Source organism: Schistosoma mansoni, chromosome 7 (assembly GCF_000237925.1).
Source record: "Schistosoma mansoni strain Puerto Rico chromosome 7, complete genome".
Classification (NCBI taxonomy): Eukaryota; Metazoa; Platyhelminthes; class Trematoda; order Strigeidida; family Schistosomatidae; genus Schistosoma; species Schistosoma mansoni.
In genome coordinates, this window is record NC_031501.1 from 6010492 (window position 1) to 6031868 (window position 21377).

The 21377-nt window shown below is 34.9% G+C and overlaps 2 protein-coding genes across 2 annotated transcripts in view; both read right to left on the bottom strand.

Annotated features, from left to right (window-relative positions):
• Smp_140060 (hypothetical protein) overlaps positions 1–15747 on the bottom strand; it is a gene marked incomplete at both ends in the record, with an annotated part of 36953 nt that extends 21206 nt beyond the window's left edge. The window contains 2 exons of the mRNA XM_018798704.1: positions 975–1140; positions 15707–15747. Coding sequence (XP_018653620.1) covers positions 975–1140; positions 15707–15747 — 207 coding nt within the window. The remainder of the gene's footprint in view (positions 1–974; positions 1141–15706) is intronic.
• A 520-nt stretch (positions 15748–16267) lies between these two features.
• Positions 16268–21377, bottom strand: part of Smp_140070 (putative adenylate and guanylate cyclases) — a gene marked incomplete at both ends in the record, with an annotated part of 36841 nt that continues 31731 nt past the window's right edge. Inside the window, one exon of the mRNA XM_018798705.1 lies at positions 16268–17032. Within this exon, the coding sequence (XP_018653621.1) occupies positions 16268–17032 (765 nt within the window). The remainder of the gene's footprint in view (positions 17033–21377) is intronic.

Sequence of the window (21377 nt, forward strand, 5' to 3'; positions counted from 1 at the left end):
ATATCAGTAACTTGACAGTTTAAAATTAAGCAACTTAACTACATGTCTGTTTACTTTTATTTTGACGATGAAATTTTTGATGTGAAACAAACCTGTATGTATACAAGAAATCGAAAAAAACAATCTGATATTGTTATATGTAAAGATGATGGTGACTATTAGTGGAACCCAGGACGCAGGTTTCGTCCCATTTGGGACTCGTCATCTGGATGCATTCGAATCCATCCATCTCCTTCAATATTGCTAGTGACTTAAGGCAATATTGAGGCGATCCACGTAGGATGCACATATTCCAATAAAAGACTGATTAATTGCCGCCCTAAACATCAATGGGAAGATTCAAACAATCAATACAAAAACGAATTAATCTGATATTGTTCTGAAGGCCATCTTTAAGTCAGTATTTAGACATGCATATCACGAAGACCGAATTGAGTAATCATAATTAAAAGTTTCATTTCTTTAGGTCCTACCACCATACCGACATTGTTTGAAGCATAACAAGTGTAAAAGCAGAGACTTTGACTCCGAGGGCAGATTCACATTGTCAAATGATTTTATATATGATGATAGTAACATATCTTCTTAAAACATTCAGACACCCTGAAGATATTTCCTTACTGTGACAGCACACCAAAGAAACTAAAGTCGGAAAATTACAAATCGATGACATCAAAAACTACGCTCAAAACGGCTGTATGTAACCGGCTTTCAGGTAGATGTTCCATAAATTTGATAGTTACAAATTCAATTTCATCAAGAACACCCCTAATTCAGTTTCCTTCTTAAGTGACTTCCAAATATCTTCACATGATGTTGACATCGACTGAAAAATAACAACCGATCTTATACTTCTATAAGAACATTTGACTATCTATTTTTATATATACAATTCAAAAGATCTTATATACAAAAGATAAAATTGTCATCAAACATTTAAAAAAGAACCCCCCCCCATAATATATATGACATACTTTCATTTTCCATTGATGCATTAATCTACATTGATATTCTAAACTTCGCGGTAATAGAATAGCCAATAATAAGAAGCTGAATTGAGCAAATAAACTTTGTACAAAATTTGGAATAAACAATTTCTGTTGAATAGATGTTCCTTGAAATAGATGATTACTATCATGTCTATATAAAAATATATGCATAGATAAGAATAACAACCATTATGAAATACGATTTAAGTATAGCATACAATACAACATGGTATAGTAACAAATAACAATAGTGTAAGCACATATTCAATAAATTAGTGAATTCATTAATGAAAACATTTTGTTTATTTTACAGATGATTATCTGGATTTCCTGCTGATTGGTTTTAGTCAATCATTTAATTTTAAACAAGATTAGTTTTAACAGGTCATTAGTACAATGTATTGGTGTTAGGATATTCACAAGAATATCCCAAAAACTATCTCGAATGTAAAATGGTATGTTTTCAGACTCTTCACATAATTCGCATGTTATTTCCTATTGGCCATTATTTACAGTGTCCTAACTATGACTTTCATGTGTCGTTTCCCTATTGGTCAATTTTGAGTCGTCCTAATTATAACCTTCACGTGTCCTTCCTTTCCATTGGTTACTGTTAATAGTCATCGTAACTGTATAAATATGCCTTGTCTGTAAACCATTTTTGTTCTGCTGCTGACCCCATAAACAATTCTTATTTAACGGCTGTGTTCTGATTTATTGGAGTTGGGGAACAGTATTGGGGTCGAACTAGGATATCTGAATTCGGTCAATCGGTAGAATTGCGTGTAGTCCTATCGCAATACCCACGTTATATTTCGCGTTATAACAATTTGGCGACGGAGATTTTGCAAACAAGTTGCTGACTAGCTATGGATCCAGTTAAATTAGAAGAATTGTTCAAGCAACAGCTGAAGCTGATGGAGATGTTTACTCAGACGCAGATCTCTTCCCGAGTCTCATGTACACCAACAATCCCTCAATCAGTCGACGGTATTACCAGTAGTATTTCAGAGTTTCTTTATGATCCTGATGCCAATATTACATTTGATACCTGGTTCAGACGTTATGAAGATCTTTTTAAAGTCGACCTTGCTGACAGAGATGATTCGTGGAAGGTGCGTCTTCTCCTTCGAAAACTTGGTCCATCAGAGCTTGATAAGTATTGCAACTATATTCTACCGCAGAACCCACGAGACCGTTCCTTCGATGCCACTGTTCAAACTCTCAGTCAACTTTTTGGTGACCATCATTCACTCTTCAATACGCGTTATCGCTGTTTAAAACTGGTCATGAACGAGTCCGATGACTTCTTAACCCATGTTGGCATTGTCAACCGTGAATGCGAACGGTTCAAGCTCAAATCCCTTACCGACGACCAATTCAAATCCCTCGTATTCATATGTAGTCTTCAGTCACCCAAATTCTCCGACATCAGAACTCGATTGCTGAACCGCCTTGAACAAGACCCTACGCTGACACTTAATGCAATCGCCGACGAGTATCAACGCATTGTCAACCTGCAGCGTGACACCACTTTGGTCCAATCTGGGGGCCAGGGTGGTTGCGAAGTTCACGCTGTCCAACGTCAGAACAAATCTCCGAGATCAACAACCTGTGGTCCTACGAAAGCCAGTGCTCCTTCTTTCTCTAATCACTCCAGACCGGTTCACAAGAAGCCCCCCTCTCCATGTTGGCACTGTGGAGCCTGGCATTATGTGAAAGTTTGTCCATTCAAACAGCAGGTGTGCGATCGCTGTCATAAAGTTGGTCACAAAAGCGGTTTTTGTCAATCCCATCGACCCAATAGTCGTCGAAATGCACAGACGCAACGTCGTTATACTAAAAAGCAGCTTCCCTCATCAAGGAGTTTAGCAGCAGTCTTTCACACTCATGCCGCCACGCGACGCAAATTTCTAACCCTCTCAATCAATGGTCAGCCAGTTCGATTGCAGTTGGACACTGCATCAGATATCACTATTCTGTCAAAAGAAACTTGGCGAACCTTGGGTCAACCTCCCATCAAACCATCTTCGCAGACAGCCGTTAGTGCATGTGGTGGTCATCTCCGCCTTCATGGTGAACTTAATTGCTGTATTTCGTTCAGAGATACAACCTTCAACGGAACGTGCTACATCACCAAATCTCCTCTCAACCTTCTGGGTTTAGATTGGTTCGAAGAACTTGGTCTTGCCAATCTTCCTATCAGCACTATCTGTAATCAAGTACAAACTCCTGCTACTACACAACAGCATGCTACAGACCTCCAAAATCGATTCATCGAACTCCTCCAGCCTGGTTGGAAGCTACGAACAATCCATAGTGCGATGGCACCCAGGCGAGTAACCCGGCAGAATCCCCGAATGCAGAACACTAGAATTCCCTACAAAGTTGGTGCGAAAGTGTATGTTCGGGACTATAGACATGGGTATGATAGATGGATAGAGGGTGAAGTTGCAAAGAGACAGGGGAAGGTCATGTATGAGGTCAGAGTAAACAAAGAAATCTGGACCAGGCTTCATAATCAACTACGGCCAAGAGATGCCAAAGAAAAAGTTGGAATTATTAACCGAGTTCCCCTCGACTTACTGCTAGATACTTTTCAACTTCCGCCAATGCCTACAACGGAGGCAACTGAGCCGTCTAACCAAGCAGAACATTCTTCAGGTTCTTCGTCGTTACCTCGAAGGAGGTCAAAGCGCAAACGAAGAAAACCAAAGAACTGTCAGGTAAACCCACGATTGCGTCGCTATTAATTTTTTCCAAGGGGAGGTGTTAGGATATTCACAAGAATATCCCAAAAACTATCTCGAATGTAAAATGGTATGTTTTCAGACTCTTCACATAATTCGCATGTTATTTCCTATTGGCCATTATTTACAGTGTCCTAACTATGACTTTCATGTGTCGTTTCCCTATTGGTCAATTTTGAGTCGTCCTAATTATAACCTTCACGTGTCCTTCCTTTCCATTGGTTACTGTTAATAGTCATCGTAACTGTATAAATATGCCTTGTCTGTAAACCATTTTTGTTCTGCTGCTGACCCCATAAACAATTCTTATTTAACGGCTGTGTTCTGATTTATTGGAGTTGGGGAACAGTATTGGGGTCGAACTAGGATATCTGAATTCGGTCAATCGGTAGAATTGCGTGTAGTCCTATCGCAATACCCACGTTATATTTCGCATTATAACAATTGGGCAAATATAGAAATCAGATATTCCTCCACTAGGAATTACACTATATGTGATTGATTGGTTTTGTATAACAGACAACTGTTGAAAACTAGGAGGAAATGAATAGTTGTTTTGTCCCTAGTACGGAAATCGATGATAGCTCCAGGAATCGAACAAATAACCTGAAGGTCATGGGCAGGGGAGAAAATAACTTTCAAACCTCTCAGTTAGCATTTCAATTAATGTATAACCAATTTTACTTCTCTTAGTGATGTAAAGCTACGAATAACTGGATCAAGAAAAGGTGAATGTCATTATTTCGGAAAACGATATGCTATTTGTTTTGTTGCAGTTTGAGACGTAAAAAAAACGAAATTTCTTATTTGTTTAAAAACAATATGGAGGGAATATGAAAAGATGGATAGTGGCTAGCAGTGGAATACAGGACGCGCATTTCATCCTATTTGGGACTTGTCAGCTGAATGTACCTGCATCTCAGAGTTGATGTTCACTCTGAAACTCGAACCCAGTATCTTTCGCTTCAAACGCCATCACGTTATCCACTCAGCTACTGAGTCCTGGGAAGATTCAATGCTTGTGAATTAAGACTACATCGAGTCAATACGCACAGTATGCATATATTGCCAATAAGAGACTGATCAATTGCAGTCCTAAACATTAATGGGAAGATTCACACAAACAATACCAAGTGAATATGGGGGGAGATTCATGATAAATGCACTGTATTCACTGTAAACATAAACACAACATTTTATTCATACACTAATGACAAACTCGTCGTCAAGATAAACATTCTAAAGTGGCATCTGCAAATTCTAATACATTAAACAATTTAAAATTGAAATTAAAAGAAATTAGTACGATATTGATGTTATAGATGGACTGAATTTACTGGATTTTAACTGTTTAATTCCATTATATACTGATTTTAAATTAAAATCTTAAATCATTATTAGTAAGAGTCTGAACTACCCCGTTATTGATATTCAGAATGGAATTATGGCCAAACTTTGATGGTGTATGTGCATCCTGTGAGGAATGTCTAGATAATCCTACATAGTCACACGATTTTATCAAAGTTGTATAAAGGTCATTAGTAAAATCCAGGACGAGTGTTTCGTCTTATTTGGGACTAGTTAGTTGGATTTACCTAAATCCTAATGTTGATGTTTGGACTGAGGTTCGAATCAAGCATTTCTCATCTCCAGTACCAGTGCGTTATTCACTGGGTCCAGATATACGTTGAATAATTTATTATTTATCTGTGAGTAGATCAGTGGACAACGAGTTGTCATTTGGTACTAGAGGAACAGGGTCCATGTCCCGAAATGAACATCAAAAAGGGAATGTTGGTGGTACTTATGGCTGACGAGTACCGAACAGGACGAAACGAGAGTCCTGTATTTCACTGCTAGCTACACTTCATCTACTCTGTAGGACAGGATGTTTGGTTTCGAAAAAAAAGAATTATGGTCAAAAACGTTCCAAATTAAGACTGATATCTTGTTTATATACCATTTTCATGGTACATCCTCGTGCCAAAATATTCCCTTTGTTTACTATGACGATACTCAAATAGCAATCAGAATTGAAAAAGTACTATCATTAGTGTCTAGAATTCATTATTTTCACAGATAGGGAACAATAACCAAGAAACTAATTGAAGTGTCTAGAGGATTGAAAAATGGAGGAGAATGAATGTTAATTTTTTGTATTACTAGTTCACTACTCTGTCTTCAGCTAACGAATCATCATCGTTCTGGATCAAAATTATCAGGGCCCATTCCAAGTCTCAAACATTTTTGAAGAATAGCATCCAATTCAATTTATATTGAACAGTCAGATCGGAATTAAACAATTTTATCGATTTATATGAAGAAGGTAAGTCAACCAGTCACAAACAAGATTATCGAAAATAAAACCTTAGCGTTTATGGAATCATCATAAAAGTCTCACTTTACTTGAAATAGGCTCTGATGCTGTTGCTCAACACAACAATAAACTGTCCAGGTCAAGGAACATGACCACAGTGAACTCATTCATCTGAAGCAGAAGTTCACTCATTTATTTAAACACCAGTTAAATTACTCATTACTTCATTCAATAAACATATATATATATATATATTGCATAGTTGAAATCATGAGTCAAATGAGGCTAGACCACCATGGAAAACCTGGAAGCACTGGACGGCCAACTCGTCCTATTATGGGACTCCTCAGTAGTGCGCATCCACGATCCCGCCTCACAAGCGAGATTCAAACCCAGGACCTACCAGTCTCGCGAGAGAGCACTCAACCGATAGACCACTGAGCCAGTATCCGATGGTATCAATGTCTTACTTCAACCAATCCACGAAGTTGAGCAACCGTTCACCAATTGTCTTCAGTGAGTTGATATCTCACAACAGACCTGGTTGAACTCCACTGCTTACTGCTTCTCACTAGAACTCCAGAAAATATCTCATGAAGTCAGCCACCAGTGAGCATATGATTATTATCAGAAAGGATTTTATGGAGATTTCAGTATTTTCATAGTTGAAATCATGAGTCAATTGAAGCTAGACCACCATGGAAAACCTGGAAGCACTGGACGGCCGTTTTATCTCCACAAAACTCTGATATATATATTTGGGAAGTTTACTTTGTAAAGCAAAAGAAAGAAAACAACAACCTATAAACATATAATAACTAAATTAACCATAGAAATCTATAAACAACTCACTTTTCATAATTCCATTGTAATATATAAAATAATCCATTATAATGAACAGTCCATAAAATGATAATAATATGTAAAATGAATATCATTGTACCAATTAAGAAACGTGTTAATTGTGGTGTAATAATCATGTATTTTATCCCCATGTCATAACTTATCATATATTCATTATGATTTAGATTGGTTAACTTCTCCTTTTTTGTATTTATTCTATACAAAGCAGATGATGTGAATATAGTTGAAATAAGCATTGATAAACAACCAATGATAATGAAATGATCATTAAAGAAACTGTGATATCCATAACCTCTATTAAAATTATGATTTTGGTTACTATGAGAAGAAATCGAAGAAGTGTTAGTGATAGTATTCATCGGTGAATTAGTAAACATGTTATATAATAATGACGACGATGATGACGGGGACGATGTCCACGACTGAGGTGAAGATTGTAAAAAGATATTTCCTTTAAAATTATAATTTATTAATAGAGATGAGATGGAAAGATTATTATTGAATGAATGAAACTGATATTGTTCATATGGTATATTAACAAAATCTTTATAACTGTAAGGTTCACTGATATAATTCACTTCATTAATTGGACTGCATAAAAACTGTTAGATAAAAGAAAAAATAAACACAAGTGAAATTAGAGAAAGAATAGATGGTAAACAAAGATAAATGGGCCTTTAGAAATTGAAAAATGGCTTGAAAAATACTTTGTTCAATCAGTGTCCGACACAGAACTTTTTAGGAAGTTCTAGAAAAACAAAGGATTACGTCATTTTACAGATTGCGTAATTATTGATGTTGCTACTAATTATATTGTGTCTCCTAAAAGCTTCCAGAATATCAAGATTACTCATGAGCTTACATATATCTCTATATTCTATACTTTAACTGATATTGGAGGTAAAATTTCTTTTCATACTTCCCGTTTTAAGTCTGCCGTCTAAGATTTATATAAATATTTCCAAGGATCTTGAAAGCAGTTAGAAGTAAGAATCAAGCATTCAGATATTCAAGAATGACAATGAACAATGTGCAAAACAACCAAATATGAATAATTCTACGGATCAATTCCTCGAAGAATGTTTCTCTCTTCATATTTTTTCGTGATTGAAGATATACAGTAAACTTTTGTAGAAAAAACAGCTCCATTCTGCTAAAAAAAAACTGTACATATTGACAACTCGATTTTTGGATATCTCGAAATTGCCAATCATGAAGTTTTATCACGATTATCGTTCAAAATTATTTACAAGATGAAACAAAGCAGGTAGAAAGAAATACAGATTAGAGAAAAGTGCATAGCAGTGACATTACCAAATTCTTAAGCTATGTTTTGGAGAGTGACATTTCCGATTCCTCATTCTACCAAAGATAAAACCATCTGCTCTTTGAATTTCTTGGATTTATTAAGTAAATAATTAACTTTTATACCTCCGTCTGCTAACTATTTTCAATCCAGTTTTTTAGTGTATTCCATATAGATCTGTATTTCTGATGCTTAAAATTTACCAGCACTTAGTTAATGACCTAGAATATCAATTAATTATCAAATGAACAAATATATACGTTAAGGAAATATAGAAACGATTTTATAGTATATCAATTGTGGTCAGAATGGTTTAATCACCATGACTCAGACAGTGAGGTAGGGTTGTGCATGTTCTAATTCATGAGCGAGTATTAGTACCCTTAAGGTTGCAGGTACAACTCGTTGATGAGCATGAATTCGCACGCAACATAGATTAAGCAAGGTTGTAATAATTCAAGTAAACAGTATCGATGAAAATTAAAATATATTTAATTAATTAACAAGAAAATCTTTGAAAACACGACGATATTTTTAATGTTATCACTGTATTCAGTAAAAATCTTAGTTTAGGGACATTCTATAAACTTCTAAAGTCTCTCTGCTGAGATTAGACGCAGAATACCAATTAAAAGTAAGAAATCACTTGATGAGATAGTGAATTTTCATCGATCGAGATGGTTAGGACATATTTTATGTATCTTCAACAACCGCTTACTTTTATAAGCGATGCTTACTGATTTAAAGTAGGTTATTAGGAAGCTACAGAGTGCCAAACCACGACGTGGTATCAGTTCATAAAGCCATAGACTGTTGGATTGACCCTTGATTCGTAAGACAATCATAACCAATGACTAAAAATGTTGGTTGGCATTCACTTTTCTTACAGCATATTACCTATATCTGATCTTTTTTACTACTTATGATATTGTCAGTGCTTCTACTACCCCAAGCATTTATTTTGATAATTTCATATCACTGTATCAATAGAGTGTAGCAACTTGAGTCGATGCACATATGTGTTGTGTTCTACGTTGCATTGGATTGACTTTGGTTTTCAACTCAAATTAGTACGTGAAGAAAATTAATCTTCACAACCAAACAAAATTTCGTATGCTAGGAAGCTATCGGAGAAGATGGGAAGTGTTAAACATTTGTTTCCTTCTATTTTCAGAATTTCATAGCACTGAACATCTATTTAAACTGGATAATTTTTCGTACACACCAATCACTACTTACTAAATGTATTCCAATAGGAAAATTAGATATTCAGCTTTACAAAAAAGTAAGACATTTACAAATGATAAACATTTACTACTCAAATGTCAGGCAAGTAAACAGAAAAACAATTAAACATATCAATCAAACTCGTTACAATAATCACTGAAAATATTAATAATAATAATACCACCAGAAAACACTTGAAACATACCATGTTCAATGATGTAGTAACAGTTGCTACGATTACCGTTAACCATAAGAATAGAGCACATATAGTTGGAGAAGTACAACATAGTAAATTAAATCTCTAGAATTGTAACAACAACGACAAAAAAAGGAAAGAAACAGAAAAATAAAAGAATTAACTCATAGATAATGTTATCTAAATATATAGTCGAAAATCGATTTACAAATAATAATAATAAAACATAATAAGGTGTTACGAGTAGAGTGCCCCTCAGTGCCCTGGTGCGGCCGAGAGTGGGGAGAGTTCGCTCTCCTTCTCCAAATGCTCTCATATGGCCACGCGAATATATAGCCTCTGTCAGAGAAGTCCTACGCACTGCCTTCTCGTGACATTATTATTGTTTACGAAATTGAGAAGGCGAAAAGCGAATGTCCGGAGCTTTAAACGGGTTGGTGGATACGGAAAGTCCACCTAGGGGAGTTGAAAAACCCTGATTCCGAACCAATGGTGCACATCGGCTCCAGTGTCCTGAGGGAACAAATGGCGTATGAATCAATTGTTGGTCACCGGCTACTATGGGACTGCATCTCCTTACGATGCTCCACTGCCTTGTGGATCAGACCTTTAGGTCAAAGGCTCTGGGTGTGGCCCCTTAAGAAAGACCACCTGCTTCAGTTTGGGCACCTAAGCAGTATCACAGCCCTCACACAAATCGAATGAGATTTGTGCGGCACATATATATCTGGTGCCCCTTTGTACCAATATTTATGTGTTTAAATAAAATGAAATAAAAAATAGATTTTAATTATGTTGGACGTTTATGGGAACTGTTGAATATATGTTTTACATAACGAATTGATTTTATCCAGACAATTATTAGAAACCAGGAAAGAACTGGATAGCTGCCTTACTTTAGGACGAAGCTTCTCGAAAATGTGAGAACTGACAAATCTAATGACAATCGGACCCAAAACATTCCTGTTTCATGGAGTGTGCTTAATCTTTTAAGTAGTGAGCTGCAGGATCCAGTGATTTGTATATTTAACTTTAATTAATTTGCATCAGTTTGCAACCGTCTCCTAATAGTATTGGTGGTTAACAATTGCACGATCAACATGATTGGAATTCTGTTTCTTAATGATTTTCTAGCTGGTTCTACTTTGTTGTGTAAACTATGAAACAACAAAGATCATAATAACAAGGTGTGAAAAACTGCAACACCTAATTTGTAGATTCTTTTCGTTACACATTGATCACAATGGAGGGTTCCACTAAAAACCAGTTACCAAAAGTATTGAATGATCGGCACGCAAACTGAATGAAGTTCATAATGTTTCTGATAACTAGATGGTCTGGGTTGATGAAGATATGAAGCTCAGGTAGGTGATTTCGGTGGTTTATTCATCAAGCTTTGATCGTTCCTCTAAACAAGATCATCAACACAAACTTCAGGCACGAGTGAATTATTCGAATTTCAGCACAAATGACCAACAGTGGACTCTCCCTTCATCTAAGCCTGTATGAACATCAATTAGCAGTCAAATGCCATCTTCGCTTGTATCAATGCATGTGGACAACTGAGGACACACTTCTGACTGAAAAAGTGTTGAAATCTTGTATAGAGGGAATACTAAAAGCATCAGAATTTTTAGGAGTTTAGCACTCAGGTCAATCAACAAACAGATCGAAATCGATTCAATCTATCGACCATTTAAAATAACCATGGATAAATATAGGAACAAGAATTAGATTAAAGGGAAACATAATAAAAAAACCCAGTGTGTATTCATTTAAACAAAGAAGTCTCACAAGTTCAACTTACCGTAAATCGTTTAAAAGCTCCTAATATCGCTAGCTGTAAGGTTATATAGGCGGTAGCAAACGAAGAAGCAACAAATAGTAAAAGGGACCTGGAAGTTGAATTAAATAAAAAAATTTATGAATCAAGAGGTGTGATACTTGTGAAATAATACGGATACAGTTTTTCAAGTCTTTTCAGTTGATGTTTAAATAAAAAAATCGCAAAGACATGGAGAGTGATGATATAAGAAATAACAGGTCGTTTCCCATCTAATTGACAATTAATATTCATTTTCTACAGATACGTATATGTAAACTGGAATTAACTAATTTCTGCACTGAATATGTTTATTTCATTTTTCATTACTATTTACCTTACAGATTAACAGTTCCAGTACTCTATTCATTAATTTTTGAGAAAATTTTATGTTACCATGTTTTGGAACCACCGCACCTCCTGGAAAAATTTGATAAACATCAGAAGATGGTGAATGTTATAGCATCTTTTTATAAAAGTACTCATACAGTCTCGTGGTTATCATACTGTTGCACCGAAGCCTACAACACTGAAGTGATGGGGATGTTTTCATAAAATAAAAGGAGAAAAGCTTTTATGCAGAGCCTAAATAAGTTTGGCAAATACGAACATTTAATATATGTATTTGCACTAATATGGATCAATAGCATACTGGCTCATAGCCATTAAGTCCCAGATTCGAACAACGCTTCACCTAAATCGGTTTGGGCAACCGAATAGTATCATTAACTCTCACACTAATACTATGGCTCATACTCAAGTACCTATTGAATGAGCTCATTACTGAACTAATCCTTAGTAAAGAATGTTTTTTACTGTGTAACATGTTATTTTGAATGACTAGGAAGATAATGAATAACAAATTAAAAAGTGATTGTCAATAACATAATATATATTCAACTATCGATTATTTTGTGTGGGGGAACTATTTCTACAGCTACAACGAATACCCTTAAAATGTCAATAAATGATGCTGATTTAGTAAGTTTAAAATAAGCAAACTAATCTTTACCAAACGAGGGAACCAGCAACATCTATTCCATAGCAGTGGGTATCACAAAGGTAATATCAGTGCCTTTAAACCCTGATGAGCAAAGGATTGTTTTTCACAAACAACATTTAGTTTAAAGCGTTTTCTGGTTCATTTTAGACTAACTTTAGTTAAACCGTGACACATGTAACACCAAACATATGGTATTTTCAATTAGGGGTTGTAGGGATTGTTACTTCTTGTACATTTTAGCAGTGCGCGTCCCTGATTTCGCACGGGAAAATCGAACCCAGGATCTTCGGTCTTGCGCGCGAACATTTAAACTACAGACCATTGGGCCGGCATCCAATTGTAATTTCGATCAGTCCACGATGTTGCGCGACCATCTCCCACGTGTCTTCAGTGAATAACTGCCTCATATCGGACACGGCGCGCACAAGACCGAGGGTCTTGGGTTCAATTCCTGCACACGGGATCATGGACGCGTACTGCTGAGCAGTCACATACTAGGACGGAATGGCCGTACTGAGCTTTCTGGATTTAAATCTTGGTCTAAATTAGGTCGGTTCATGATTTCAACGAAACTTACATTTGCTAATTCGTGGGACCATAATTAGTACATTTTATACAAAACAATAAAGCATATTCATATTCATAACAACTTGGCGAGACTAAACTATATGGACGAGCCAATCAGAAGCTTTCGTGGGTTTTCAAGGTCACGGAGCCAAGTTCGGTACCTGATGCTTACGTACGGTCGGTTTACAACGGATTTTAGAGAAGACGTGATAATTCAGCATCTACAAGAGAAGTGATCATAAGATTTTGGCGCGAAATTCAATCATCCATTTGTATAAATAGAGTTTTGGTATTATAGCTGATGTCAGGTCGTGATGAAAACCCTAAGTATAATTCCTAACCTTAACCGTGAACTGTAAATCATAATTTGAATTCTTCACACAGGTTTGTAACCCTCACTTTGATTTTAGAACTTCTGAACCTATATCTAACCTTGATAAGTTTCTGAGTCATGTAAAAGAACAGTATTCCCTTTAATTTTTGAGTTTTCTATAATATATTTTTACTGTGTGCTAACTGTCTTTTGATTGGCTAATATTTCTCAAGGTCATTTAAGATTCGTTCAAAGGTCGTCCATATAGTTTAGTCTCGCCCAGTACAAGTTTCAGATTTTGCGGCAGTGAACACATACAACTACATACAAGATCGAGTATTATTGAGAAAAATCAGATTCGCGCAAAATAACTGTTAAGTGAACCATAGTTTCACACATATTAACTACCAAGTAGCCACATGTTATATTTGTTAAGTCCTCAGTACTGATCATATTCTATCGATGAATTCGTAACGTAGCAATTAGTTAGAGTAACCTTAAATCTCAGTACAATTTATACGATTTAAGATGGTCAAAAACTATAGACAAGAAGTCCTGCACGCAGATTGTGTATTATTTAGCATTTTTCACAGTAGTGTATCACAAAGTTTCAAGGAAGTAATGTTCCACAAGCAATTAATAATCTGCATCATTCATCATTTTCAATAGTTTCTCAACTGACATCACTTCAAGGATGAAACCAACATACACAAAAATATTTTCAAATCAATCATTGGATAACAGGAAATCATACTTACCTAGGCATAACTAATAAGTGTATAAAACCAAACAAAATTAAAAATGGGATATATATGATAGTAGAAAAGTATAATATATCAACAAGTGATGATTGATTCTTCATTGAATCATTCACATTGAATTTATCATTTACGGATTTTCCACTTTCCAGTTGGCAACGTTGTTTTGTACAATTAAAACAGAATAAATTCAATAAGCCAGTCACATTATCATTATTGCCCCGACAAAATTTGTGTTCTTCGTAATTATCCATAATATTAGGGTCGTTCAGTTTAGTGTCTTCTATGTTGTTAGTATCGTTCATCATGGAATTTGTTACATGATTTGATATAGTAGTATTAATATTAGTATTGTGTAAAGATAAACTTGTATACGACACTTTATGAAGATTACGCTTGAAGCAATCCATAATAAGATTATATTTTTTAACAGTGGTTAGTGGCGTACTAGAAAAGCTATGATTACTGCTACTAGATGACAACGACGACTGATGATGCTTTGATTGTTTCAACGTTAACCAACATGGTTGATTTTCATTTGATGGTGTAGTGTTCAATAAAAACGATTTATTGATCATTGGTTTTAAATTATGCAATAAATTCAACTCATGATAATCCGAGTTCTTATTATATATATCATTCATAATTGCATCATTTGCTTCAACAGAAGAATATGGATGCAATGGTGCTGTGGTTGCTGTAGTCGTTGCAAAGCTAGTACCCATTGAATTGGTTATACCGACGGTTAAATTTAAATAATCACCATTCACATCTGTATTTGTTGGTGGATCCATGACTATGGAAGGACTACACATAAAAAAGTTATCAAAGGATTTTGTGAAGAGAAAAAGTGGACAAGTATTGAACAAAAGAACAGTAAATTACTAATACGACGCCCAAGAATAAGGTCTAATAATCAGGCATTCGTAGATCGGAAAATGAGTGACCAACAAACTCACTTCTTCCAATTACCTATAACAATTTGTCCTGATTATTTTGCGTTAATAATTTCTGTGTCAGCATGCCATCTTTTTAGATTAAAAAAAGAATCTATTCTTCTACCTAGTGGTCTTCGATTTCAGACCGATAATATATTCTTACAAGAAACTATCACTCGAATACATTATACCACTGTATATCATCGACCGATCGACGTTCCTTGTTTCATTTTAATAATCAGAAATTCGTTTATGGAAGCATAAAATATTCCTCGGTAATGAGTATGCATAGAAGTGAAGTTCAGGTAGCAGAGTCGACTTTAAAGGAAAACCTTTAGGTACTACAACTCTTACTACATCTAAAATACGGATTCAAATAGATAGAGTGAGTTGTTTGGACTATTTGATTGAGGTTAGTATACTTGTTTAGCTGCACACAAAAGTAGACAGGACTGGGTTTGAATTTAGAAACTGATTTAATTTGTTGATAATTGATTCATGATATTGATCATCGGGCATTAGGTAAACAGAACTAAAGAGATCCCATATGAATTCACAATTCGTACATTACTTTTACAGTATCAAACTAAATCTCTAGTTTGATGTATATACTCTGATTTCATTATCTCAATTTGAATAATAATTCAAATGTTTACCTTTTCCCTAAAAATAAATTTAATTCAATTTCCTCTTCCATACTCCTTCTCAACTTGTTCATTTTTTCCTGATGACGTGTTTTCATCAAATAAGGAGGTAGTGACATTTGTCGAAAATGTCTAACAAGCGGCTACCCTGACGGGGGATGTTGTGTGGCACAGGATTAAGCTGTAAGGAAGCTAGGGGGGTCAAACCAAAACATGGCATCAATCAATGAGGTCATTGACAACTGATCTGAGCCATGTTAATAGGTATAGACTAGAACATAGATACACTCAAGGTTTCCAAATTCTTTAATGTGATGATCATGAAGACTGAAAATGCTTGATGTAACACACCTACCAAAGATAGGTTTGAGAGCATGGCTTAGAATCACACTACGTATACGGATTAGTAAATTATTACCCAGTTGAGTGAACCGATGAAAGTGAGGTGGGACACAAACTTGAACTCCCTAACCCCTAAGCTACAGAGTTCCATATATATATATATCGACTATTACACATACAACCATAAAAGAAATAAGATAAAGAAGAGCAATAACACGTTCAAAATATGAATTACCAGTTCCTTCTTAATTTCCCAGCTCTTTTTTGACATGGTACAAATTTATTCGAACAGTTTGCAATGTCATTATCATTTTCAACATCATAATTACACTGATCACCATCAAGTGATTTAGCTAAATTAACAGCAATCATTGCAAGTAGTTCCGAAGTTGAAGACGGTTCACTATTTAACTGTGGACGAACATCGTCATGATCTTGATGGTGGTGATGATGATGGCGAAAAGAGTTGGATTCTAATGGATGAGAATTATATTGATCATTGGTCGTAGTCATGTTAGATGTTGTAGTAGCCGTAACAATCGGTTCATAATGTTTATAATCAGAATAATCCAATAAATCAAATTCTTTATTAGATAATATACGTAATATGTTCACTTTGATCGCTTTCGACTCTTCATCTTCATCGTGATGTTTTTGATGTAAGAGCTGTCGTTTTTGTTTGTACTGGTAATGATGATGATCAAGCGTAGAATGGAATAAAAAACTCAACGGCAATTCAAGTAATATATTATGTCGACCATTATGAATTCTAGTGTTACTATTATTCTTATCAATACCATCTAATAATGAATTATTCTTATTCATTACATGTCGGCATAGAATAGAAGCCACCGATGCTAAACGAGTAATCACTGTACCTGTTGAATTCAAGTCAAGATTTGTCAATGTAGACCAATCAGCAGTTGATGACGACAATGACGACTGTAAACCATTTAAATCAATTGGATTCAAGGTATCAACAATATTGGAAGATTCCTGAAATAATTTTTACAAACAAACTGAATGAAAATGTGAAAATAGTTTACTTTTGGAGTTTTAAGTTAAATATATGGTAATAATGAATGACGGTTGAGTGTTAAAAGCGTTTAATTCTGAAACAACAGATGGCAGATTTGCACCTTATTTCCAACAATTCAGTTGAGGTACCCATGCATACTCAAACGGCTTTCATTACACTATGTAGTTAAAAACCCAGTACATAAACCTGTACTTGGCAAATACATTATTAATTTTTTTTATTAATGAATCGTCACGTGACTATTAGATTGAAATTTGATCTAATAATTATGCGATTCTTTTAAGATCCAAACATACTGGATGCGAACCTGTACAAACTGACAGGTGTTGCCTGATTTTCAATTTCGACAGAATAAATATCAATCGCCAGTGGAAACATCTCTTTACAACGCATAAAAATCTACACAGAAATTGATTATAGAGTCACCGGTTAACCGTTGAGCTCTATTGAAACATACCAATCACTTCATACATATCTCTTTGTTGATGAGTATTAATAACAATTATAAAATTAATGTGTAACTGCAATAGTTCCTAGCTTCGGTCACACAGTACCTGTATGCCAGAATTCCTCATTTCCTACCAACTTCAGCCACACCAAAAGATAAACTTCCCGAAGAAAAGATTCAGTTAGGAGATAGCACAGAATATAAATTTAAACAAACAATGTACGTACATTGACATTCAAAATAGAATGAATCTTCAGAACACTAAAGAAAACTACGGAATAATCAATAAAAATGAAGGATATAACCCCCTGAAAGAGTTGCCACAAAGAAGTACAAATTCAAAATTACAAAATAAAAATAACTAGATCATCAATAAGTAATCAGATTTAGCACCTTTAACATTCATCCAATCCAAACAAAATTATCTTGATTACACGCTTATTTCGAAATCAAAATAAAGGTGACTATTATGATCTACTATGAAATTTAATGACCTGTCAAAGTCTTATATTACTTCATACTATCTATTATCTAAATTAACTATTTCTATGAATCCGGTGTTCATCTTGTTGTGCTAACGAGGTATGGCAACTTGGACCGATGCATAAATGTGCCTGGTTGTAGCTGACTGACTGACTAACTATCTATTATAAATTGACTTTCTAAGAACAAGTGTATGAATTAAATTAATCAAGGCTGGGGATAAACTCCACGTTGTCTAGTCATCTAATTGTATCCTAGTCAGTGATTACGGTTGTGTTTTCGTTTAGTTGGTCATTCCATTGCAAATATTTTGGGATAATTTCCACCATAGAATTTATAGGCTGTATGACTTTTGCTACACTCAACATATCCGTAGTATGATGTTAGTGTAAATAATTATTATCAGAAAGGGGTTTTGTGGAGATTATAATAATTTAATATTTGAATTCATGAGTCAATTAAGGCTAGACTACCATGGGAAACCTCTCATAGCTTTGGTTAGTTGCTAGGTACAAGGTCGACATTGCAAACGAGAGTAAAGTTTATCCTCAACCAGATTATTTCTATCAGCAACACGTGAATAAAAATCAATTTTTTACAACAAAAACATCTACCTCTCAGACTGTTTTTGTAAAAAAAGAAATAGAGATAAAAATCGATTGGGAACAAAAAACAATTAATATTTCATTTCCAGTTGACAAAGACAATACACATGATGGATACATTTTAAAACATTTGAGATGAAATAAATCAGTCGGTAAAAATCGCTTATCTACATTATAGACAAATAATCTTTAAAAAATCCCTGTTAGTCATCGCCTGAAACAAAGTTAAGGAAACAACTAAACAGTAGAAGAAAAATAAACAGAACTGAATGTAAGCGATATTCATTATAGATCGGTTTCAGTTAGGATGTGATTGAAGACCATGGAACACTGAACAGTTGTTTCAATTTAGTGTGTCACTATTTAAGAATGTGAACCAAAAACCTTGCCAAAGGTTAAACACAGTATATGTAGGTGTTGCGGAGAGCACTTAACCATAAAAATCCTTATACGTACATATATGCACATAGTATTAAATACATAGAGGTTAGACTGTATGCAAATGAGATGTTAAGAATTCAAGGTTAAAATGCATTTATCACAATCGTTTGAATTTAGTTCATCAAAATGCACGAATAATTGGAAAGTGATCCATGTGAATGATAGTTGTTGTACAGAAAAATACATCCTTGATTATGAAAAGTAATCAATATGAATACAGAGTAATTGGACCGTTATAATTTATTAACCTGTATGGAATATAGTGAATAGAATAAAAAGTAACAAGCAACAAGGAAAATAAGAAAATTATCAATCTGTAAGATCAAAGAATTCATTTAGAAAGTTGAAAAGTAAAGAATTTTATGATTATTTATATAATTGTAAACGGATGTGGATAAATGGTACACTTATGCAAAAGCATCCATATAGAAATATTAACAAATAGGATAATGGTAGATCTATAAGTCAGTCGTTCAGTCAGTCAGTCAGCTACAACGTAGGATCAGGCACATTTATGCATCAATCCAAGTTGCCATACCTCGTTAGCACAACAAGATGAACACCGGATTCATAGAAGTAGTTCATTCATTCATAGAAGTAGTTAATTTAGTGGTGGTAATATATAAAAGAAAGGTTGTATATAAGGATATAGTATAGGAAGAAAGGAAGATATGAAGTAATTTTAATCTCAAGGTTTAAAGGAAGATAAAGAGTGTATACACCTGCGCCATTGTGATCGATTCTGAGCCATGTCACACAGTCTCCAACCATTGGTTACGATAGTCACGCGGACCCTAACCAAGTAGTCTGCATCTACCAACATGGCTCAGACTGGAAGTTAGTGACTTCAAGGACTGATGCCACGTTTTGGTTTGGCCGCCCCTAACTTTCTTCCAACTATCCCCAATACTAGTTAGCATAGCGCGTCGTGGTAATCAGTGTTCAGGCATACGTAACACGTGGCCCAACCATCTCAGTCGATGAAGATTCATGACCTCATCAACTGATTTACCATCACTCCCTAATACCCTATGTCTAACCTCACTATTACTTACCCGGTGATCCCAGTAGATGCAAGCAATATTTCTAAGACATCTGTGGTGTTGGGAAGATGCAATCCAGGTTAAAACTCTCAGTAACCCTGAATCAGATAGCTTAATCGTTAAAACACTCAACTTTCAAGAACTTTTTAACCTTAAATCCATCTAATTCCGTTAAGGTAGCTAGCTATGTAAGTATTATAACTGAAAGTAGGCTATATACGTAATAAGTTTAATTCTATAGATCAGTTTCAGTAGCCGATTAGTATGAATACCTGTCAAATACAATACATGGTATAAAACTGAGTATAACGTCCTGGGTTTGAATCTCGCTAGGTGAGGTCGTGGATGCGCACTGTTGAGGAGTCCCGCAATAGGACGAAACGGCCGTCCAGTGCTTCCAGGCTTTCTGTGGTGGTCTAGCTTCAATTGACTCGTGATTTCAACTATGAAAAATGAGGGTCTGTATATGGTTGAAATTTTTATAAAAACAAACAGACATAAACAATGTTAAACCTGGTATAATTAGTGAATTTATTCAAATTCCCACATTTTAAATCGGTACAATTCTAAATAAAATTATCAAGAAAATAAACAAAAGAATTGAAAACAATAATAATGATACTGTCAGTAGTAGGAGACAAAGAAAAAAACCAATAAAATTTACAGAATAATAGAATGTGTTCAAAGACTAGATGTTTAATAAACAACGAATATATTGAAGTAATTGAGACTGATTCTAAAACATACAGACTTATGCTAGTTTATTCCATAGGTGAAAGACAAGAAGATATAGAATGCCATAGCGTCAGTCCTTATTAAGAATAATGAATAAGCGTGCCTATTATGAAATTTGTTACAGGCCCAGTACATGGTTGTGTTCTACAAGTCGACGTGTATATTACTATTACTCACTGTAATTTTAATTCAACCTAAATGTAAATACTAGTCGAGAGACATGTTAATTCCTGTTGATCTATATTAGGGGTAAAGAAAAAAGTACCATATTCATCTTAATTTCGACCTTATTTTCTAAGGGAAAAACATGTGTATTCATGAGTGTGCATATATTCTCGATTCAATCTTAGTCAATAAAGTGTTATTTTTACTTAAGAAGATGGTTTCGGGCTTGCGTTTAGACTTGAATGACTGTATAACATAACAATAATTAACAACTAGTCTATCACACATAAAAAGCTAAAAATATTAGGGCTACAGTAAAGTGGATCGCTTGTGCACATGTTGCTACTTTTGTACACATAGTTCAAGTATGAAACATTGAATT